Raw genomic sequence first — 25208 nt, forward strand, 5'->3', positions numbered from 1 at the left:
ATGTTGTCTGGGCTCACATCCCTCGCCATAGCCTTACTATCTGGAGCGCCCTCTCCAACTGCCTCCCTACCCAATCCTCCTCATCTATCGTCACATTCTTGTCTCCCTTGCTTGTTGCCTTTGCTGGAATGGTATTGAAGATACCGGCCATCTTTCCTTCGACTACCCCTTCTCCCATATTTGGAAGCTTGGTCTCGCTAAATGTTGGCTTGCTCGGAGAATTCCCCTCCCCTTTCAAAGAGAATGGATTATATATACATATTCAATCTATCAAAAAAAAAAAAAATGTCATGTAAAACAAAAACCGTCTTCTTGGCTCCTTGTTAAGGGTCGTCACGCTGAAATTTGCTGCATGCATGGAATATGTCGTGACAGACCACATGAAATGGTGCTACACAATCTGAGGAGTCTGAACCATCTAATGAGTCTTCTTCAGAAAAAGGAAAGAATGATGAATTGATGTAGACTATGCTCCGATACCTAGTGTATGCAATTTAAAATTGGTTCTTGTAGCACTGGAAATGGTGCTACACTAGTGGTTAAGGCATTGCTATGTTGTATTAAACATTCGATTTAAATCTCTTGACAGCCTTTTATATGTATTGCAAACCAACCAGTAGCACAATGGTCCAAACCCATCTATTTCAAACAAGTTGAGTGATCGGATAGTTTGAACTGATTATCCATTGGCCAGTCAACAGTTTTGAACTGTGAAAACACAGATTTATATTAGTTAATGTATCATATTTGTTATTACCAAATAGGATTCTCTTCTTAGAGATCATCTGTGATATACGCGAACATACAATCTACAGTGTAGTTGTACAAGTGTTACCTAGTCTTTGCTTTATATTATAATTTATATGCTACGTTACATATATAATACAAACACCACTAACCGAACCCTAGAGCATATGGCTTGGATATTGGGTTGGATTAGGGGGACTCACAATACTGAGTCTGCCCCTTTTCTTATCATGTAAATATTAAATGAAAAATATTGTCGGCAATTGCCCCCCCTTGCCCCTTGGTTCAAACCATGCATGGCAGGGAAATAAAAAAGAAAAAAAATGGAATAAAGCTAAAAGACGTTATATATCTATTCATTTCTGTTGGGTTATCCATCAGAGATGAGTATCTATGCAAATCGACTTGGTTGAGTCATAAAGTTTCAATGATTTTAAAATCTTGCAGTTGTCCAGGGACTTTGGATTTTTAGCTTGGGATTTTTAAATGTATTGAAATGTTATGGCATTTGGTATTTTCCTCTTTTTCCATCTTTGCAAAACATTTTTGACTATCTTCTGAGAACACCTTGGGAAATGGAAAAGATCCCCGCCTTGCCAACCTTATAATGGTTGTCTTATTGAAACATTACAGTTTGTTATGATTTTTTACTGTTTGCATTTAACCTTCATGATCCTCATTGTGGCCTTTTTGTTGATCAGGATATTAACTCAAAGTATTGGCCTGCTCTCTTTTACCTTCTTGAGACAAATGGGTTATGACAGAATAGTGGTACCAATGGTAAATCTGGCATCAGAGCTCCTTATTACTTTAAGTTGGGTCTATCCTTTTATGGACTCATTCTAATTGGAGTCAATTCATTCGTTTTTCATTAGCTAGTTTATAATTGTTACTAGATAAAGCATTGTTGTCTGTAATATTTTGCGGTAGTCATCGTGTGTAGATGACTTGTAATCACAAGTGAAGAAACATGCTAATGTCAACTAAGGTTCTAAAAGAGAGATTCAATGTTGACTTCAGTCCCTGCAGAAGTGCACTTTGTGAAAGTTTATGCATGTCCCTGGAAGTACTGTAAAATTCCAAAAGCCCATGGAAGTGTGGAGTTTTAGGATGAAATTTTAAAGAAATTTATCATAAGCACCAACACACATAATTGGTAGGAATGAAAATCATCCATGACTGTTTAACAGGATTTGCTACTGTACTGATATCAAATGTCATCACACATAGTTTGGGTTCTTTTTGTTTGTAATTGAAATTTAAATGCAATGTCTGTTGGCCGATTATGTCTTGCTTTGACTGGGTCATTTTTTTTTCTTCAATATTTTCCAATGTTTAGACAAATTGGAAGGTATATAAATTTATTCAACAGTATGTATTATGTAAACATCAATTGCAATTCAAATTTTAATGCAATGTCTGATATATCCCGTTGATTGCTTGGAGCAATGGTAAAAGGTTTGTGCTGCCAGGGCAAATGTCCGGGTTTGAGTCTTGAGAGTGCCCACTTTGCGTAAAAAAATGCCGAAAGTTACGACCATCTCCTGACTCACCCCTCCTAGGACCACCCCACGTATCCCGTGGCATAATATGCTCATGGGTTGCATTGCATCCTTTTTTTACAAAGATTTTTTATTCAATATTCTGTATAAAATATTTGACGATTTATAAAGAATTGAAACATACTGTACATAAGCATTAGTCTTTAATCTTTGTACAATTCATTTTTGACAGAATATGCTAAGACTTCTTTTTGGGTGAATGGAAAATGTATTAAACCAAAAGAGAAAAAAAAGATCGGCAAACAAGGGCAAAGACCCTAACCAAAGGAAGCCAGCACAAGAGAAGGGCGAAAAGAGTTACTTTCAACTATTTAATCAATTGCCGTGTAAAATGGAAAATATATATATATATATATTATATTAAACTTGAAAAATTGAGATATGAACATTGAATCTCATGGCAGAGTATGTTCATGGGTTGGCCGCTCTCTTTCTCTCTCAAGAAAGTTCCAATGTTATCTATCGTTGGAACATTAGGATCTTGTTAGCAGATCAAGACAAAGAGAAGGAGAGAAGGGAAGAAAAAAAAGAGAAAGAGAACTGAAGTCGTGGGAGGCTGCCTGCGGTTAGAATTGAAAAGCTAGCTGCAGGCCCCTGCCCTCTATTTATAATATCTCAACTCTCAAGCATAAAAATAATATGGGGACTAAAATACCCCTGTGCCTTGCGCACCAAACCCTACAGATAAATAGACAACCAATAAGACCAAAACACCCTTAGAAACTCAACAATTCCCTCAAGCTGGAGCATATACATCACCCAAGCTCGTCTTGTTACGACAAGTGTGAAAACTAGGAGCAAATAAGGTCTTGATAAACATGTTATCCTAGTAGCCGACTGATCTATAGAGGAGACAAAAGGAGTCTCGACAAGCTTCTCTAATACTGCATCCCAAAGAAAGTGACAATCCACTTCAATATGATTGGTCCTCTCGTGGAAGACTGGATTACTGACAATATAGATAGCTGTTTGGTTATCACAATACATCTTCATAGGTGTAGAAACCCATCTCTTGTAGCAATGAACGAATCCACATCAATTCGGTAGTAGTATGAGCCATGGTTCTATACTTTGCCTTATCACTAAACCTAGCAATGGTCGTCTATTTCTTATTAAGCCATGTAACCAGGTTTCCTCCAACAAAGATATAATATCCTGTAGTAGAACGACTATCACTGGTAGAGCCTGCCCAATCAGCATCAAAGAAAACAACCAACTCCATATGTCTATTGGGTCGATAAATAAGTCCTTTACCAGGGGCACCCTTCAAGTACTGAAGGATCCGAACAGCTGCATCCCAATAAACTTTCTGAGGGGATTGCATAAACTGATTGAGGACTCTTAACCGTAAAAGAGTTGGAATATAGCAAGCCAGTCTCGCAACTAAGCTAGTCACATAGCGAAGCTTGTTCTATGACCATCTTGCTATAGTCCGAAGACTAGACGCTACCTTGTGATGTTAATTTCAGCGCTGGTGTCCGGTCTGGTGACAGTGAGATATATCAGCTTTCCAATCAAACTCCATTACTGATACACAACTTTAAGAGGTACACCATCATTAACTCCAAGCTTCTAATGAGGGTCCATGGGAATGTCCACTAACTTTGATGTAAGCTTACCAGTGTCAGACAAAAGATCTAAGACATACTTTCTCTGAGATAAGTTGATCCCTTTTTTGCTTCCCACAATCTTAATGCCAAGAAAATAGTAAAGTTGACCTAAATCCTTGGTCTGAAAATACTGTTGTAAGTACTCTTTTACTTCAGAAATACCAGCCATATCATTACTAGAGGTGATGATATCATCCACATAAACGATCAAGACAATTAGTTTATCTCCTTGGCGACGCACAAAAATAGAGTGGACAGAATAACATTGAGAAAAGTTGATGTAGATAAGTCACTTAATGGGATTATTTTATTGCAAATAAGCCTTAGGTTGGTTATGTATGTCTTGGGCCTTTGATCCTATGTGTTTTCTTTGTAATGGGCCACTTTAATGGGCCCAAAATATGGGTAGAAAGTAGGAAAACGGGATTTAATTCATTAGTTTAGTTAGCGTCCTGTTTTAAGTCTATCTTCTTTGTTATTTAAGCAGTTTAGGTTTCCCAATTACTTAAGGATTGGGTTAGGCCTTTCCTTTTTAGTGTTTGAGTCAGTTTTGAGTCTTCTATATAAGTTTGTAAGGGGCTACAACATTGAACACGAATTTCATTGAATGAAAAATAAAGAGATTTTTGTGCTGGAAAATTGTGAGATGCATTGCTATGAGAGACATATTAGGTGGGATGCCCATGGGTGGGATGCTCTAGGGAAGAGTGAGATGCTTGACCCAACCTATTCCCCTACCCCCATTCTTCCCTTCGTTCTCTATTTTTTGTTTTATTCATTCTATCGGTCCTTGAATTTGATTTTATTGAATTTAGTAAAGATCCTGCATGGGATGATCCAATCTTATATTAGAAGTCATAGGTGATAAAAGTAGCACTGAACTTCTCAAACCATACCTGAGGAGAATGTTTTAAGACCATAAATAGCCTTATGTATACACGACTCCTATTCTCCCACTAAGTAACATATCCCGGAGGTTGCTCCATATACACCTTTTGCAAATCCCATAGAGAAAAGGCATTCTTAATGTCTAACTGAAGTAAAGGCCAATCAAAATTGACGACAAGTGAAATCAGCAGACAAACTGAATTCAATATGGAAATAGGAGAAAATATATCAAAATAATGGCAATCAGACAGGCTTTCAGCCTCTAAGTCTCAACCGAGCCATGGGGATGGTACGTAAGGTGTACACCCAATGACACTTGACCAGGAGACAAATCTACCAAGCTCTAGGTGTTACAGGTCAAAAAGAGCATCCATTTCTACATCCATGGCAGCTTTCCATCTAGGAAGACGAAGAGCTTTAGAATAATGTTAGGGAATGGTGTGAGTAGATAAAGATAATGCAAAACCATGAATGGAAGATGGAAGGTGAGATAAAGAAAAAAATTAGTCTATAGAGTACACAACCAAAGACTTTTGAGTATAGGAACTTGTACCTTTATGAAGGGCGATTGGTGAGTCATCAATCAAAGTTGAACTTGGAGCTCCACCAGAGGAAGACCGTGGTACAGGTTGTGAAACAATCCGGAGCTGGAGACACCTCACTGGGTTGTACCGACTTATTTAGTTGTTGATACACCTATAAAGGTGGTGTGGGTTTGGCAATGGGAGAATAAGAAAAAGGAATTAAGGAGGGAATTGGAGTAATAGTCCACTTGTCACCAAAGGGAGAGGTCTGGGAAGAAAAGAAGGGAGCGCCCAAAAAAAAAAAGGGCACATAACACTAACAAAATATATCTGGGTAATCGGATCATAACACTTGTAGTTTTTTTGAATACGAGGGTAACAAAAAAAAAACACTTAGTGGACTGAGGAGACAACTTATAAGAATGAGAATGTAAGTAGGGTGAGTTGGGAAAAAATGGGGATTTATTAGCAAGAAAGGAAGACGACATGTGATTAATCAAATAGCAGGAGGTTAAAACCCCATCACACCAAAACTACTTTGGAACATGCATATGTAACATAATAGCACGAGCTACCTCTAGCAAATGTCTATTTTTGCGTTCTCTCACCCCATTTTGCTATGGAGTGTAGGAGCAACTAGTTTGGTGAATCATACTATGAGTAGTACTAAAGTCGGAATTTTCATTTTGAACATATTCCAAAGCATTATCAGAACAAATTTTTTAATAGGGGGTACCAAATTTAGTTTTTATTACATTATGAGTTTTTGAAACACAGTCACAGATAAAACTCGGAACGATCCTTCAAAAGGTACAACCGAGTAAGACAAGAGTGATCGTCTATAAGTCACAAAGTTTATAGACCCATGCCTATTTCTAGCACGACAAAGACCCTAAATGTTCGAATGGGCTAAATAAAATATAGAACTACGAACCACAAACTAAGAAGAAAAAGCACGTTGATGCTTTTCCAACTCGCAGACTTCACACTCTAAACTAGATAGAGACTTCAAAATGAGGAAACTTGACTTTTAACCTAGATAACAATAGATGACCTAGCCGACAACGCCACTGGAAAGGAGCTGTTCTTCACCGTGGGGCAATTGGGCCTTTGCTGGACAAGGTTTTTTGCTTCTTCAAGGCAGCTTTGGATGAAGAGTACCATTGTGACACCATAAAAAATAAAAGAGATGGTTGCAGGGGGAGCTCGAACTAAGGTAGAATGTGTGGTCATCAGAAGGGCCTGCGAGGAGACAACGTAGCTGGCGATGGTTGGAGGAGAGGCAGAGGCTGACAGAGTGGTTGTAGCGCAGTTGGCGGAGAGACTTAACACATAGGGTTTGTGCCCCAACCCCGAGAAGAGAGGATGAGAGAGTAATGTAGGGAGAAGCACCTTCAGTGGATGTAGGGGAAGCCTGCGCAACAAGGCCAACGGGCGAGAGAGAAGCCCTCGAATGATCAATTGGGGTGGGAGGGAGACATCAAGGAATCCAACAGAAGGGGAATGGAGATGAGATTAAAAGACGAGGATGGATTCACAGATGAGGGTCAAGTAAGGGAGATGGAAGGGTTAAAAGTAATGATGGGTTAAGATAGGTGAATGGGTTAATGTGGGTGGTCAGGTTCATGGATGGGTTTGGATTAAAGGAGTGGGTGGGGTCAAAGGAAGGGATAAAGTGGGTAGAGACAGAGTTGGGGATAAGGTTATGCGAAAAGGAGATGCCCCCCATGATTGGAGGTAAAAGGAGGATAGGGGTTTCACAAGAAGGGTTTATTAAATGGAGGACATCAGAGTTGTCGGTAGAGTGTGAAGATGGTGAACCAGGGTGGTGGGGAGTAACTTCTGCAGCCGCATATCGAGGTGAGAAAGGGGGAGCTACCTCAACGGCTGCAGATTGAGGTGACAGGGCATTGTCAGATGGAGAGGACATCACATCTTTTATGTCAGAGTTTGCAAGGATGGAGAAACGATTTGAACCAGCGGTAGCAACATGGAGGATTTATGGTCCCTTAGATGAATGTCTAAATGTCCCAAAGTGGTCATGATTCAAACCAAGGACTTGCATCAGGCTTCTATTCTGGCGACGATGATTGTGATGTCTTATTGTGCCTCTATTAGGGTCCTGAGAAGGCATCATCGATTTTAGAAGGCTCTTCAGGCATGGTAGATGGATCAGGGACACATTACTTGGTGTGATGACCGAATAATTTGTAAATGGTACACTGAGCAGGAAGCCATTCATAGTGAATAATTTGATTTAAGGAGAAGCCTTCTTCATCGATGATGGCAAGGAAGGAAGGGGGAGAAGCATCAGTAGAGATTTCCACAAAAATCCTTGTAGAGGCAAGTCTGTCCATAACTTGGTACTTTAATTAGAATATGAGGGTTCCCAACAATAGAGCCTACTATACTGAGACCTTTAGCACAAAAAATAATGAAGAGGGAGGTTGGGGAAGGCAATCCATGAGGGAATGGAGTGGAGATTCACTTTGCTGAAGCTGGAATACTAATCCCAGTGACGATGGAATACAAGCTTCTTCCCAACTAGCTAGGGGCCTCCTTCCAAGGTGGGTGTGTTTGTCTGCTTCGTCAGAGAAGTTGAAATTAAGATGCCATATTATCAAATAAGCAAGTGGACATCAATGCTTTAAGCCTCCATTGCTTAGTGATGGAGGATTTGATGATGCTAAATGGTGGTCTATTGCCAAGAACGTGACCAATCAGGCAGTTCCTCCATTATGAGACTTCATGCTTAAGTAATCCCGAGGGACAAATGATGTAGATAAGCCACTTAATGGGCATATTTGATTGCAAATAAGCCTTGGGTTGGATTATGTATATATTGGGCCTTTGATCCCTTGGGTTTTCTTAGTAATGGGCCACTTTGACGGGCCTAAAATATGGGTAGAAAGTAGGAAAACGGGATTTGATTTATTATTTTAGTTAAAGTCCTGTTTTCAGTCTATTTCCTTTGTTATTTCTTTCTAGTCAGTTTTAGGTTTCCCAGTTAGTTAGGGATTGGGTGAGGCCTTTCATTTTTAGTGTTTTGAGTCAGTTTTCAGTCTTCTATATAAGTTTGTAAGGGGCTACAACATTGAATACGAATTTATTATAGAGAAAAAAAAAGATGGCTTATGCTGTTGTGTTGTGGGATGTAGTTGAGTGAGATGCCTAAACCTGAGGGGTGAGATGCCCATTCACTAGTTCTTCCCCCTTCTCAACTCTTCATCGAATTCTCTTTCTTTTCTTATTTTCCTTTTATTTGTTTACTGTGAGAGAGTGTTTAAGAGCTAGAACCAAGCCTATTAGAGGACATCTTCTCTATTCAACCAGAATTTTAGATCCTGGCTGGGATTAGGATCACTTGTGATTCTATTTCTACATTACTTGGTATTAGAGCCTAACTGAAGATGGTTCCAGAAGTTCGTTACTTTGCTGGACAAAGGGATGCATGCTACGTCCTTGATTGGTTAGATTCTTTGGAGGAATATTTTGACTATTATAACTTGACAGAGACACAAACACTTCGATTTCTTTGCTTCCGGTTGATTGGTTGTGCTAGAGAATGGTGGAGAGTCCATGAAAAGCAACTCTGAGTTCGAGGACATGAGCCTAGGACTTGGGAAGAGATGAAGTACGAGTTAGCGACCTAATATCTCCCTACATATATCCAAAGAAGGCTCTTCCCTCTGCCAAGATTCCCACCAAAAGACATCTACAAGTCTAAAAAAAAAACACCCACATGTGATAAGAGTTGGAAACAATCGTTTGACCACATTGCCACTATGTTGCAACAAATTGCAAAGGAGCAACAAGAGAAGACACCTTCGACCAATGAACCGTAGTCAGAAGTTGAGGTTAGTGTTGAAGAATTTCCAGCAATTCCCATTATCAAGGAAGAGCTAGTTATTGATGTTCCCATCAACAAGACTCATGTGGAAAAATTCGAAAGCAACAAGGTTGCCACAATGGACAATGAGGTTGAGACTGAAGAACTTGACACTACAACAATTGTGATGACTATAAACAACCAAGAGGAAGATTCTAAGGAGCTTGAAATTGAAATTGTGAAGGTCAAGAACACAGTGGTTGAAGGCGCTCATGTGGATGATCCCATGGTTACATTTGAGGTTGTTGAAGCTGAGCATGTGGAGTTCAATATCCCATTGAAGTATCTAGAAGATCGAGCTTCTCACATTCTAAACTACATCTTTATTATCAAAGAGCTACTTGAATTTTTCTACGGCTTAAAGAGGGACGTGCACCATTCATAATCACCTTCATATTCTACAAAATTCGAGGACGAATATTTTCTAAGAGAGCTAATTGATGCATATAAGTCACTTAATGGACTTATTTGAATGAAAATAAGCCTTGGGTTGGGTTATGTATGTATTAGGCCTTTGATCCCCTGGGTTTTCTTTGTAATGGGCCACTTTAATGGGCCAAAAATATGGGTGAAAAGTAGGAAAACGGGATTTAATTCATTAGTTTAGTTAGAGTCCTGTTTATGAGTCTATTTCCTTTGTTATTTCAGTTTCCTAGTCAGTTTAAGTTTCCCAGTTAGTTAAGGGTTGGGTTAGGCCTTCCTTTTTAGTGTTTGAGTCAGTTTTGAGTCTTCTATATAAGTTTGTAAGGGGCTACAACATTGAACATGAATTTATTAATGAAAAAAAAAAAAGGATGGCTTATGCTGTTGTGCTGTGGGATGCAGTTGGGTGAGATGCCCATTCACTAGTTCTTCTTCCCCCCTCTCAACTCTCCATCGAATTCTCTTTCTTTTCTTATTTTCCTTTTATTTGTTTGATGTGAGAGAGTGTTTGAGAGCTAGAACTAAGCCTATAGGAGGACATCTTCTCTATTTAGCCGGAATTTCAGATCATGCCTGGGATTAGGATCACTTGTGATACTAGTTCTACATTTTGCATCAACAATGGCCCACCTTCTTGCCATTTACAACAGTTCGGGGGGGACAAAGTGAGGCGGGTGGCCGACTCCGGAAGGTAGGGGTGCGTGGATGACAACAGAGTTACAACATTTGGCTGTGGAAAGGGATGGAGGGGAAAAGGGATGGTGGCTGATGGTAGTGGTAGATGGTGACGGGGTGAGGGGGGTTGGCTTAAAGGAGAGGGTTGGGAAATACTGCCAGACTCTACCACCGTAGGAGGGTTTGACATGGGGAGGGAGGTCTTACTAGGTTCTTTAGTTTCTGCTTATTTGAATCCTAAGAGTGCTGAATTGGTGGAAACAAAGTCACCTCAACATGGTAACTGAATGCTATTATTTTTGTTCAACTATGTATTTCATGTGATTTTTATTTGTTGACTTTGTAGTTTGTTTCCCTTCAAAGTCATTGTAAGTCGGCTAAAATCAGATTATCAATAATCATCACCAACGGCCCTGCCTTGCAGATTAGAACATGATCTGATTTGTAACACCCCTCCCCCCCATCACCCCACCCCCAAAAAAAAAAAAAAAAAAAAAAAGAAAAAAAAAGAAAAAAAAAGAGGAAAGATCTGGTTGCTTGATTACAAATGGGTGTTCAATCATACACGTTCTATTTTCATTTGTTCGACAAAATGTTCTTGACTTGAAGGGAAAATGATATTCCAGATTGCTACTTTGTTGAAGGGTTCTTCATCGTGGGAGTCATGGAATCATAGATCCTGTACCACTTCATTTCTACATTGTATTATAGTATTTTAATTATTAGATCACGATGTATTATAGTATCTTAATTACTAGATCACGATGCATCATGAGCTTCTGATGCATGGTGTGATGTAGCCCCTTAAGTGGTGCAACATGTATTACTGTGTTATTCATGGTGGTTCAATAGGAAATGACATAACTTGATGGCGGAATATAATACATTATTTGGTACTGATAGTAGAAGTAAAATATTCTGCAAAAGAAAAATGGAATTGAAACTACAGAATGGAATATAAAGTTGTCAATGCCATGTAGAAGGCTAAAGAGAAGCAAAGAGAAGCAAGTAATCTTTGTACTCGTAGCTAGCTAAGAGTTAAAAAGTTCACTAATTCCACAAAAGTCTCAGTCCCTTTTGAAGGAATTCTTCTCAAAGACATTCTTGATGGCCTTCTTCCCATCAGAGAATTGTATGCACTTGGTAGATCTCATTGCTTGGAAAATCCGGGCTGCTCTCCCTAATTTTACAGCTTTATATTGGGAGGTGAGCCATAGGAAAGTGAAAACTTATGATGTACTGCAGCACAGCACGCGACTAAGAAAAAATTTTCACCTCCCCTCAGGCCAGTCTCCTCTGCATGTTGACTGCAGAATGTATGGCAGCTTTCATCTTCTGTATTTTTCTTGGGCTGTTTGGGTCGGTGTTCTGTTCTACTCTCAAGGGATTGAGGATTTAATGGAGTTTTGTCCATTGGTTTCCTTTTCTAAAAGAGACAGGCTTATGTGGAGATTCGTATTCTTGGTCACTATTTGGACTTTGAACTCTTTGTGAAGAAAAGAATCATAGGATGTTCAGTGTTTACAAAGCTACTACTGAAATGATTGACTTGATTATGTTGAGGGCAGATGGAAGTTTTTCGTCTGTAGATATTTATTTTTTATAGACATTAAAGCTGCCCTTCCCTAACAGTTGAAGCTTTTAGGTGAAACGGTAGGGAACATGATATCAAAGCCATAGTTGTCACGGTGCCAAGGTGAACCAAGGCGAGCGAACAAGGCAACCAAGTGTTTTTTTCCCTCCCGCTTTTCTAAAATTATTTAGTATGCTACATATACCTTGTATAATAAAAATCAACATTAAGCCATATCAAATCATAAAAAAATCAAATAATTACAAAAAAAGAAAGAAAATCAAATAATTACAAAAAAGACCTCCCCTTAACCAAATTTTTATCAATCTTCTCCCATGTCCTAACTATCCGCCATCTCCTCCTTCCTCTGCTCGCCCTCCTCCCCTCCTTTTCCTAGACCCCTTACTTCGCTCTTTTTTAGTCCTCCTCCCCATCTTGCAAGGGAAGGTTTCTCCCTTCATTTTGTTCCTCCTCTGGTCGATGATGAGATCGTTGGTGTATGTCTGGCAGGCTTGCTTGAAACTGGGATTTCTAAGTGGAAGAATTGCTTGATTGGTCATTTTCTTGGCAGCAGACTACCCTTCAATATAGTCAAATCCTCTCGTACGAATTAATGGAGAATTAGAGGATGCTTTTATCCTTATCTATTAGATAATGGATTATTCATCTTTAACTTCTCCGATGAGGTTGATAAACTGGCTGCCTTGGAAGGTGGCCTGGCAGGTTGGAAGGAAGCTGATTTTTCTCCAGCAATTGGATCATCATATGCAACTTAGGAAGATGAACCTCCATACCATCCCTCTTTGGATTACGCTCCCGAATTTTCCTCTCCATTTTTGGTGTGAGAAAGGCTTAAGCATCGTTGGATCAGTGGTGGGGAATCCTCTCTACTCTGATGTTAGGAAAAAAAAACACAAAAAAGATAGACTAGCATTTGCTCGGATCTATGTAGAAATCACTGCTGGTATCGATCCTCCATCTTCAATAACTATCATGGATACAAGGGCTTCTCCTTCCAACAAGTCAAGTATGCATGGTTTTGCCCCCTCATTGTTCGATCTGCTAAATTTTACACCAAACAAAGATTTGCGCCTCCAAAGCCTCCGTGAATATTGGACTTGAATCGGAGTCTGGCCTAGCTCCATTGAATGGTTTTGTGTTTGCTTCGGGAGGAACTTCTCCTTATCCCTCCTCGCCATCCCAGAGATTCCTCCATCATCTGTGACACCAGTTATGGTCGGAGAAGAAACTGGCTCCGTCAGTCTGATAGAATTCACATCTCGCCAACTTTTGGTTCTCCCCATGGTTTGTTGATCGGATCGAGGGACTTTTCCTCTAGACCGATGGATCCTAGTGAGCTTCTAACCGTTGGACTAAATCGTTTTGGGGTCCTCCAAGCCGACTCGAATTCTAAAATGGATGAAGATATCTTGGGCTCTCTGCCCTTCTGCCGATGGAAGCCTCTGTCTTTTGTGGATCGATCAGTCTCCATCACCAGTCTTCCTCTCCTACTAACCCTTCTGCTCCTTCTATCACCTCTGTTAGAATCCCCTGTCACTGAAGCCTCCCCCTTTTCCTCACACGATTTAGGTAATCTTCTTTTCCTTTGCCCCATCCTGTCTCCTTCTCTTTTACCCCTTCCCTCTCCCTTGGTGGGTTCCTCTCCCACTAATCTCGTCTCTTCGAGAACCCTCGACTCTCTCCCTATCCAACCTACTTACTTGCCTCTTAACCATTCCACCCCAACCAGCCAACCAACTCATAAGTTTTGGATTCCATCTCAACCCGCTTGCTATTTTGACCCTGTCCATTATTTTGGTCCTATATCTTAACCCCAACTCTTTGAGGAACCCATCTCCTCTGCCTAATTCCTCTACTACGCTTTGGCCTGCTGCCTCCAACTCTTCGAACTCCGCCTGACCCCTCTGGTTAGGCTCGTCTTTGCCATGTCTGCCCAATCGTCGCCTCTCGCTGCCTACAAAATCTATGCCACATCTACCCATTGTCGCCTCTCACCACCAGCAAAAGCAGGCAGATGTTGTTTGTCTAGCCTTTGCTAGGCTCCAGGCTGGGCATGTTATCGATTTGTCTCCTTCTGGCCATCCGCCATCATTTGCAAGTGAAAATTTCAGCGAGTTCTTCTGCTCTGCACTTGGCCCTTTTGGCTGGGCTCACCTCTGCCACGACTACATTAACATGCCTCAGCTCTTCGCCTGCTTATGATTCCTATGACTCTCTGGTCTATGTTAGCTCTCCGCCAGTTGCCATCTCCAACAGGTCTCTAACTTGTGCTCATCTCCCGACTGTTGGAGCAAATCTCCTTCCGCCTTCTACTATTGCAGTGCTCCCTACTGCTGAAGCTGACATCTTATTGCCCTTAACAATTGTAGTGCTCCCTTCTGCCCTTGATTTATCTCATAGCTCTTGGTTTGCAAGATCCCCTTAGTCTATGACAGATAGAAGCTCCCATTCTAGTCCTATCCCCTAAGCTTTGGTGGCTAGAAGCTCCCCTTTAAGCTTGACTCCCCTCAAAGAGTACAAAATATGCCACAAAAAGAAACCTGCTTCAGGAAGGTCGACCAAGAAAGCTAAGAAAGGTACCAGCTCTAATGAGTGTTAGTCGCCCATCTCACAATACTCTCAATGATCTCTTGGACCATTTGGAATATCAAGGGCTTAATTCTTCGGCCAAGCATGCAAACATCCGGTCTCACATTAAGTATTACTCTGATCTTTACTACCTGCTAGAGACTAGAGTCTCTGAATCAAAAGCTTCCCGCATTGCTTCTAGTATTGCTCCATCCTGGAACTTCATCAATAACTATTCATCTTGCCCCAATGGTCGGTTGGGTTCTCTGGAATCCTTCAAAGCTCTCCATCACGGTTATTTCCTCTTCCCCTCAATATATAACATCTTTCCATTTCAAATGCTAATGGTATTTTCAGCTCTTTCTTCACTATAATTTATGCTCATAACTGTGCTGCTGACAGATCTCTTTGGAATGACCTCTGTTTGCTGTTACCTTCGGTATGCTCCCTTCCTTGGGGTATTGGTGGGTTTAGTTATGAAAAGCATGGTGGCTCTCCCATTGATCCTGACTCCATCTAGGCTTTCAATGATTGCCTTGATGACAAACCTATAACTGATCGAAGGTGGTTTGGAACTAAATCTCACCTGGCACAATCGTAGGCATGGGCTTGATAGAGTTGCTTGTAAATTAGATAGAGCCCTTGTCAATGAAGCCTGACTTTCCTTGTTTCCTTCCTCCCATGTTTCCTTCAATCTCCTGGGCATTTAAGACCATAATCGCATCTCTCTCCTCATCCAACCTTATATTTCCTTTGGTCCTAAACCCTTTAAATTCTTGATATGTGGTCCGCTCATCAGGATTTCCTTCCTTTAGCTAGATTGGTTTGGTCTAAATTGGTCCATGTGTTCTCCTCCCCTCTCCTTGCCTTTGTATGGAAGCTAAAATTTTTTAAAGCGGCCTCAAAAGTTGGAACTCTAACTCCTATAGCAACATCTCTTCTTTTGTAACTACCTGCAAAGACGAGTTGGTGTGGTTCAATCCAATCTCTAATCGGATATTCATAACTTTTCCCTTGCCATTAAAGAGAAGCTCCTTTCCCTTGAGCTCCTCTTCCTGATAGCTCAAGAGGAAAGCTTCCTTCGGCAAAAATCAAGGATCAAATGGCTTGAGCTTGGAGATTCTAACTTTGCTTACTTTCACCGTTCCCTTAAAGCTCAATTAAATGCGAACTCCCCTCTTTTCCCTTGATAGCATCAAATCTGAAGTTGTGAATTTTTTTTCTAAGCTGTTTAATCCCGCCTCCTCTTCTTCTCTTCCGCCCTTTCCCAATATCCTCCTTGATAATTTTATCCCTTCTCATCTCCTTTCCTCCTTTCAAGCCATTCCCTCTAATAATGAAATTTTGTCAACTATCCACTCCTGTAAACATTTTTTTTTTTGGTGAATAAATAATTCATTACTAAAGGAGAAGAAAATACATACAACCCCTAAGAAGGGGAGGGAGAGAAAAAGAAGGGGGGAGACTCAGTGAGAGATCGGGCTCCTGGTCACAGATCTAGGGAGCTCCCAGGAATCCACAATGTGAGAGTTTCTAGGGGAAGGGGGACAAGAGGATGAAACTTTTGAGATCTTGATTTTGACATCAAAGAAGATGGAGTGCCAAATCATTCCAATATGCCGAGAGCTGGAGGTCCATTTTCTAAGCCCCTAGCCTGGACAGTTTTAGCGTGGGTTTCTTCTTTTCTTATTGGGATATCATTCATGAGGATCTTATCAAGGCCATCCACAACTTCTTCTTTGACCATAACCAAGTCAAAGGAATTAACCACACCTTCCTCTGCCTCATTCCCAAAAAAGAGGGTACCTCCTTCATGTCTGACATCAGACTCATCTCCCTCTGCAATCTTCTTAATAAATTCATTGCCAAAATCTTGTCCAACCACATCCAACTTGTCATTGATTCCTTACTTAGTCCTAATCAGTCTGCTTTTATTGTTGGAAGAAGCATCATTTACAATATCATCATTTTTTATGATTAATATCCATAAGGATTTTGAATTCATCAGATGCAATTTCATCTTTGAGGTTATGCTCCAGATGTCTTTTACTTCTGCCTTTGTCCATTGGATTCACTCCTGCATTTCCTCACCTCAATTCTTTGTCTTAGTGAACAGTGGTCCGGCGGGTTACTTCTCTTCTTCAAGAGTTATCCATCAAAGCTGTCCTCTTTCCCCTTTACTCTTCTCCATTTGTCTTGAGGTCTTTTCTCGATCCATCCAATCCAGCATTAATCTTCATCTCATCTCACCCCCAAATGTAGGGGCCTTAACATAACATCACTCATCTCGCTTTTGCAGATGACCTCATCATCTTCTCCAAAGATGATTCTTCTTTCATCGAGTCTATAATATCCTCACTCTACTCTTTTGAAATGCTCTTTGGCCTCCATATCAATATTCTTAAATCTCGCCTTTTCCTGGCTGGTGTTTCAGAGGCTTTCAAGGCCCGCCTACTTCTCTTAACGGGTTTTGCCATGGGCTTTCTTCTAGTCAAATACCTTGGTCTTCCCCTCATCTTTGCCAGGCTGTCTACCTATCATCGTACTCCCATATTGGATCTCATGAAGAAGAAGCTTCAGCTCTGGAAAGACAAGCTACTCTCCTACGCAAGGCGCCTTGTGGTTGTCAAATTTGTTCTCCATTCTTGCCACTTCTACTAGTCAGGAATTTTTGCTCTTCCTCAATCCTCATTAAGGATGCTGAATCGATTTTTCGCACCTTCCTCTTGAAAGGGGTGGAGTCTGTAAAATTCCTTCATCCTCTTAGATGGTCTTTTGTCTTCCCAAAGTAGAAGGTGGTCTTGGTCTCCGGAGAACCAATGATGCCAACTTATCTGGTATTATTAAGCTTATTTGGAAGCTTGCCTCCAAACAGAAGAGCATTTGGGTCTCTTGGGTTTACTACTTCCTCCTCTGCAAGGATTCCCTATGGATTGTTTCCCCTTCCCCTAACGCTTTTTGAGTATAACGAAATATTCTTATTGCTAGATCCAAGACTCTAGGTGCTATCTGTTTTATCATTGGAGACGACTCTTCCACATCTCTGGCTTGACCCTTAGCATCCTGTGGGGATTCTTCACTCTATTGTTTCTTCTAGAACCATTTACTCTTCCGGTATTCCCCGAGATGCTCTAGTTGCTTCCATCATCTCTAATGGTGTCTGGTGCCCCCCATCTTTTCCCCCCTCTCTTAGATCTTTGGTTGGATCTCCCTCCCCTGGCCATCATGGTAGAGTTGACAAAGTTCAATGGCTCCACTCGTCTTCTAGCCTATTTAGCTCCTTCTTTGCATGGGACCTTATTCGATCTAGAGGCCCCTTGTCCCCTAGAGGAATATTGTTTGGTTCCAAGGTCACATCCCTCATAATTCCTTCACAGCTTAGCATGCTCTTTCTTATTGTCTTCCCACTCAGATTTTCTTAATTTACAGACATATCCACGTTTCCCCTGGCTGCTGTCTTTGTTGGAATGGTATTGAAGATGTTGACCATCTTTTCCTTTCCTATTTTTTTTGCTTCTTATATATGGAACATGTCTTTCGTTGTTATTGGCATTCCATAAGACTTGTGCTTCCCCTTTTGAAAGAGTGGATTTGGGTGGATATGACTTTTGCTGATAGCTCTATTTGTGATATCGTTGGTAAGCTTACCTTTTACACTTCCGTCTACCACATTTGGATGGAGCAGAATCTTAGAAGATGGTTTTCCAACTCTAGATATTTAGATATGATTTGGAAATCCATCTTTTTTGATGTTAGTTATAAGCTGTCATAGTTTTCAAGGCGTAGCCTAGGCGACGACTAGGTGTCCAAGCGATTTGCCTGGGGCCTAGGCGACAGTGGCTTTGTTGCAATGCATGACCCCTTGTGTTTTGACACTTATTTATGCCAAATATCATTTAAGTAAATGTTTATTTACTTAAGATATTATTTATAAATAAGCAAATACCCCCTATTTGAATCCAAAATCAACATTAAGTCGCATTAAGTTATAAAGAATCAACTTTTAGAGAAATACTCTTGTTCTATAATAAGTTTAACTGGTCAAATGATTTTTATTTTTACATGAGACTTTTTATATTAGGTATAACATAAAACCAGTTTTCCAACAAGTCTAAGATTATTTAAATCTGAGTTGTAATGACATAGTGATGCTTCGGTCAAACTTATTTTAAAGTGCGTGAATGCTGATAAAATCCCTTGAATGAAAATAATTTTAGGGATATCAAAACAAATGATTGTTTTACTGGACTTTTGGTTTTTAACAATGTTTTAACATTATAGGATTTATGAAGTTTTCATAATTGAGAAAAACCCCAACATTTAAAAGTTGAAAGTCGCCTCTATAACCAAAATCTAGTTTTTGTTCTTGGACTGAGGGGTTGATTTTTTATCATTTAGGAATTTGATTTTTAAACTGTTTTTATTGGATTCAAATGGGGGGTATTTCCTTATTTATGAATAATATCTTAAGTAAATGAAATAACAAATATAAAAACATTTACTTAAGTGATATTTGGCATAAATAAATTCCAGAACACTGTTTCCCCAAGTTTGGTAGTCACAAAATGAAAATCTCCACTGTTTCCCCAAGTTTCCCAACTTGGAAGAAAATGCATAAGAGAAGGTCGAAATTTCCCACGTTTATTGTCGAAACTGTTGAAACCTGGTCGAAACAATGGATTTTCGAAAGTCATTAGAGGTTTCATTTCGACCTTTGGCGATGCCTGCGAAACATGTTTCGCTCGAGTTCTTGAACCATACTTATAAGTTATAACAATGTACTTCTAGGAGATCATCAAGAGTTGCGTTGGCATTACCAGCAATGATATTTGGGCTGTAGGTTTGTGATTGGAAACCTCATAATTTCCTCTTAGATTTTATGATGGATCCTTCTCTTTTAATTGTTAACGTTCTAAGTAAGCACTTTATTAATGGGAAGAAACACTACGGAAACTGCTTGGCAGGGAATACTCATAAAATGCACTTTATGGGATGTAGGTTGATTATGAATTCAATCCATCAACTGAAACATTGGAAATCTTACCTCGCTATGGTGGAGAGCATCTCACATCCAATCTGTCCATTCTGCTGCAGTGGTCTCCATATACAACAGAAGCGGAGCTGCTGAGCCAAGTAAGTTGTGTTAAATGGCATATTCTATATTTCTATTCTGGTTTGATCCATGGTTGTCTAGACAGCAAAGCAACCTAAGGCTAAGGTGCCTAAGGAACAAGGGTGCCTAGGCGATGCCTACATGCTATGTATTGTTTATGCCCTAATTAGATTTATGAATTTTTATGCAATATAATCAATTTATTCTATCGGTATCAATGCAATATGATATAATTATGCTAGTGATAATGAGAAAACCAGCACATAGTATTATAGTAAACAAAGTATAGGACATAATATAAGCATAGTCATCAAAAAAGAAAGCAAGAAACTAAGAGCATAATAGCATATAATAAGGAAACCAAATTATTGAGCATGTAAGTACATATTATACTTTCTTTGGTTTTCTTTTTTCTTCCTCACATGCATGATTCCATGCATTTCAATGTAACAAAGCTTTGTGCACAAGCTAATATAACAGTCAGAAGAAGAACCATTTTAATTTAGCACAAAAAACAATAAAAATATCATCTCCACAACAAAGCGTCCAGCTAGGCACAAGGCAGCCCAAAGCGTCCAAGAATTAGGCACCTTTCATGCATCATTAAAGGCGACAACACACATATGGCACCAAAATAAGCCTTGTTGCCTAGGCGACGCCTTGAAAAACTATGGTTTGATCTTCATGTAGGTATGGTGATTGTACCATTTCTCTTATTTCTTCCAAGGCAATATGCAAGTATACTTCCATATTCCCCCTTTCCCCTCGGATGCTGATAAAATACAGAATTGGACTTATTTTTGTGAAAGTAAGCGTTTGTTTAGGTTACCATTTTATATGTGTTGGGCTTTTAGTCCAATGGGTTTTCTTTATAAGGGTGTACCTGGTGCATTAGGCTCTCGCATGTGCGCGGTCCCGGGGGGCGAGAACTATGCAGCCTTACCTAGAGAATGTCGAGAGGCTGTTCGACCGCTTGACCAAAAGATTGCAACATTCATACCTTACTGTTAGGCCACATTAGTGGGGCCTAAAATATGGTTAGGAGAATAAGAAATGACCAGGTTAGAACGGATTTGGGAGTTGCCCCAATTCAGGATAAGCTTAGAGAATGTCGATTACGATGGTTTGGTCATGTCCAAAGGAGGCCCTTGGATGCCCTAATATGGAGGAGTGACCAAGTGCAGATGTATGGAGATAAAAGGGCTAGGGGTAGGCCAATAATGACCATTGATGAGTTAGTTAGAAACGGCATGCATAAGTTAAGTCTTCACCCGAGTATGGCATCTAACAGGGCTACTTGGAGGGCTAGGATCCGAGTTTTCAATTGTTCATGAGTGGGATGCCCCAATGTTTTTTTTTCCTGCGGATCCATGTAGCCGACCCTATTTAGTTGGGATAAGGTTAAAGCTTTGTTGTTGTCGTTGTTGTTGTTGTTGTTGTTGTTGTGTTGTATAGGCATATGGGATTTACAGTATTAGTTTAGTTTGAGTGTTTTATTTCATTGTGTAATTCTTATTTCCTTGGTGGTTAATGATAAAATAAAGTCTTGGGGGTGTCTTAGGGGGTACATGGTTAGAGCTATCCATGAGAAGCTTAGTGGAGATCCCATCGACCTTCCCTCGGTTGAGTCCTTTAGGCTGTGTTTGGTAGCCGGGAAAAGAAAAGAAAAGAAAAGAAAAGAAAAGAAAACTGTACAATCTATGTACAATTTCTTGACTAGAGATAATTTCTCGAGGTTTGGTTACCCACTGACTAAGGGAAGATTCTTCTGAGAAAATTTGAAATTTGCATCGAAACCTGCGTAATTTTCTACCGCCGCCGGAAAAAAAATCTCACCTGGGAGGCGAGATATCTCCTCTCTGGCGAGAAAACTTTGGTTGTCCGACTCATTGCAACATTGCTCCGCCCTTGCTCTAATACCATCGACTATTACGTCCCTTCACCACTGTTTTTGGGTAGTACAGCAACTCCGCAGCTTGTCCACCAACGGTGCCATTGCCTCTGTATGTGAGCTAATGTCCGCCACACCACGGCTTCTCCGGCAGTAGCCATGAGTGGCAACAGCAATGCCTCCGAGATTTCAGGTTTTTGGGAGGGGTGGGAATGTGCAGAAAGGTGGGCAGAACGGGAGAGAAGCATATTGATGAATGGAGGAAGGTGGGATGATTTTCAGGTTTTTCTAAGGAAGAAGATGAACAGTTGAAATGTTTCATTAAAAAAAAAAAAGAGTTTGCTTTTGATAAATAGTGGTAGTTTTGTTTCTGTGCTTCATAGTGTAGGGTGTATGTATATACTGCACTCAATTGGAATCTATTCTTATTTCTTAACCAAAATAAAATAAAATAAAATAAAAATCGATTGGCATCTAAAACATTATTATTTCAACTGAATTTATTTTCATTTTATTTCTTCTAGCAATCAAACACAAAGAGATGAGAGATATCATTTTTAGAACGGATGAGGCTGAAAGCGTATCTTTATAAATTTTATTTTAATATTTTTATGTCAATTAAATGTAAAAACAAATATTTCTTTTCTTCTCTCTTGGTTATCAAACATAAAGAATCTTATTTATTCTTTTCTTTTCTTTTCAATTCTTTTTGATGATATAGCCATAAATGACTTGAGATGGTCAGGTGCAAAATTCACTTGGAAAACCCGCAAAAGTGGCATTGCCTGAGTGGCTTGCAAATTGGACAGGGTCATTGTAAATGAGGCTTGGATTGATTCTTTCCCCTCTACCCATGCTTTGCTTTGACCTTCCGGGTAATCTCTGACCACTCTCCCATCTCTCTCCTTGTTCATCTCCACATCTCTTTCGGTCCTAAGCCTTTCAAATTCTTTGACATGTGGACTCTTCACTGAGACTTCCCCTCTGTTGTCCATGAAGCATGGGTTATCCCTGTGCAAGCCTTCTCCTCCCTCCTCATAGCCTTTGCCAGGAAGCTTAGGAATGTCAAATCCGCTCTTAAGATATGGAATTCCAACTCCTTCGGTAATATATCCTCTTGAGTCACTTCCTGTCGCGAAAAGCTTGACCTTATCCAATTAAGTCTCCATATTGATCTCTGTAATATTTCCTTGGCTGAGGAAGAGAAATCAATATCCTATGAGCTCTCCTCTCTTCTTGCCCGGGAAGAAAGTTTCCTCAGGCAAAAATGTAAAATCAAATGGCTTGATCTTGGTGATTCAAGCACCTCCTACTTCCATAGATCCCTTAAAGCTAGAACAAATGCCAATTCCATCCCTAAGCTCATCTCTAGGATCGGCTCCACCCTATTTGAGGCTGCCTCCTACTTCTTTGACCTCTTTCTTGTTTCATCCCCCCACTCCCTCCCTCGGCTCCCCATTCCCCTGATATTCTCAATAAATATATTTCTGCCCATCTCCTCCCCTCTCTCCAAGCCATTCCGTTGGAGGATGAGATCTTGGCTGCCGTCCTTTCCCACTAAGCCAATGAATCTCTACTGGGCTAGATGGTTAGCATGGATTTTTTTCTCTTCTTGTTGGCACATTATCATATTTGACCTCCTTGATATCTGAAGCTTCTTGCTTAACCCCAACCAGATCAAAGGGGTTAATCGCACTTTCCTTTGCCTTATCCCAAAGAAAGATGGTGCAGACTCTATGCCAGATTTCAGACCCATTTTGTTCTGCAATCTTCTGTACAAATTTATAGTTAAAATCTTGGCTAATAGGATCCAATTGGTCATTGACTCCCTTGTCAATCCAAACCAGTCGGCTTTTATTGCTGGCAGAAGCGTTGCTGATAATATCATTCTGTGCCTTGAGATCGTCAGAGAATTTGATCGAAAATCTCACTCAGCTGCTCTTCTCAAAATTGGCATCCATAAAGCTTTTGACTCCATCAAATGGGATTTCATCTCCAAAGTCTTGTTTCTGATGTCTTTCCCTCCCCCTTTTGTCCGTTGGATCCATTCTTGCATCTCCACACCTTCCTTCTCTATCCTGGTCAATTGTTGCCCTGCTAAATACTTCCCCTCCTCTGTGGATTGCAGGCAAGGATGCCCCCTCTTCCCCTTCCTCTTCTCCCTTGTCCTTGGAAGTCCTCTCTTGCTCCATCCAATCTTCTACAAATCTTCACCTCATCTCTTCGATTCCCAAATGCAAATCCCTTATGCTCACTCATCTTGCCTTTGCAGATGACCTCATGATCTTCTCAAAGGCTAACCCCATTTCCATCTTCTCCATCATGTCCTACCTCCACCTCTTTGAGCTCCTCTTTGACCTCTGCATAGATCTCCTTAAATCCGATCTCTTTCTTTATGGAAATAACTGGCTTCACCCTTGGTTCCATTCCAATCAAATATCTAGGTCTTCACCTAATCTCTTCTAGGATTTTACTCATCATTGCACCCCTATGCGGGGCCTTACGAAGAAAAGGCTTCTGCTCTGGAAAGGAAAGCTCATCTCTTATGCTAGCCACCTAGTTCTTATCAGGTATGCTCTCCAATCTATGTATCTATACTGATCAGGCATGTGCGTCCTTCTTGCTACAATCTCCAAATCCATTGAGAACCTCTTCTGTTCCTTCCTCTAGAAAGGTACGTCTCCTCCAAATTCCTCCATCGTTTGAGTTGGGCAAAAGTTTGTCTGCCAAAATCTGAAGGAGATCTAGGTTTGAGAAGAATCAAATATGTTAATACTATGGGGCATCCTCAAGCTCATTTGGAAGATTGCTTCGAAACTCAACAATATCTCGGTCTCTCGGTTCTACTCCTGCCTCCTAAAAAATGATTCCCTGTGGACTGCTTCCCCCCTCTAACTCTTCTTGCATCTGGCACAAAATCTTCTCCTTTAGATCAATTACTTTAGGTGCTATTTCGTGCATCATAGGAAATGGATCCTTGACCTCTCTCCGGTTGGACCCCTGGCACCCCTCTGGAATACTCCTCTCCTTGATCCCCCCTAGACTTATCTACTCCTTTGGCTTAAGTAGATCTGCCAAGGTTGCCTCTATCATCTCTCAGGGTGATTGTCCCCTCCTCCCTCCTCTCCTCCTCTTGCTGATCTCTGGTACTCCCTTCCTCCCATCCCTCCTGCTCATCGGGGAAAACAGGGCAAGACCATTTGGATCCCTCCCCCCTAAGACTATTTTCTTCCGCCTCTGCTTGGGATTTCATTCGCAGGGTCCTCTTATTCCTGGCGCAACATCATTTGGTTTATAGGCCATATCCCTTGTCACATCTTCACTGCATGGCGAGCTCTCTCCAATTGCGTCTCTACGCAATCTTTCCTCATCTACCGGCATTTTCAAGTCCACTATTCTTGCTTTCCTTGCTAGAATGGCACTGAAGATGTTGACCATATTTTTTTCTCTCATCCCTTCTCCTCCACTACTTGGAAGAGGGTCCTTAGCAGCTACTAGCCATCTCCTAGAAGAATCCTCCCATTGAGTAGGTCTCCATACTTCTATCATCTCCCCCCTCACTTGATGTATCATTGTATTGTTGAGGGGCCTGTCCCTTGCCCTTAGTTGTTCTGTTTGTTCTTGTGGGCTTTTGCCTTTGTGTTATTCTTCTTCCCCCCCTCCCCCCCTTTTTTCCCTTGTATATTCTTCTCTTGCTTGGTAATGAGTTTATTTATTCATCCAA

At 40.6% G+C, this 25208-nt stretch overlaps 1 protein-coding gene across 10 annotated transcripts in view; it reads left to right on the forward strand.

Moving 5' to 3' along the window:
* LOC122079092 (protein MICRORCHIDIA 6-like) overlaps nt 1–25208 on the forward strand; it is a 51670-nt gene that overhangs the window by 19748 nt on the left and 6714 nt on the right. For 8 of the 10 annotated variants that reach the window (XM_042645338.1, XM_042645341.1, XM_042645342.1 and 5 more), the window contains 2 exons: nt 1449–1527; nt 19479–19613. In XM_042645338.1, coding sequence (XP_042501272.1) covers nt 1449–1527; nt 19479–19613 — 214 coding nt within the window. The remainder of the gene's footprint in view (nt 1–1448; nt 1528–19478; nt 19614–25208) is intronic. The other 2 variants (XM_042645344.1, XM_042645345.1) reach the window with 1 other exon arrangement.

Source organism: Macadamia integrifolia, chromosome 5 (assembly GCF_013358625.1).
Source record: "Macadamia integrifolia cultivar HAES 741 chromosome 5, SCU_Mint_v3, whole genome shotgun sequence".
In the NCBI taxonomy this organism is placed as follows: domain Eukaryota; kingdom Viridiplantae; phylum Streptophyta; class Magnoliopsida; order Proteales; family Proteaceae; genus Macadamia; species Macadamia integrifolia.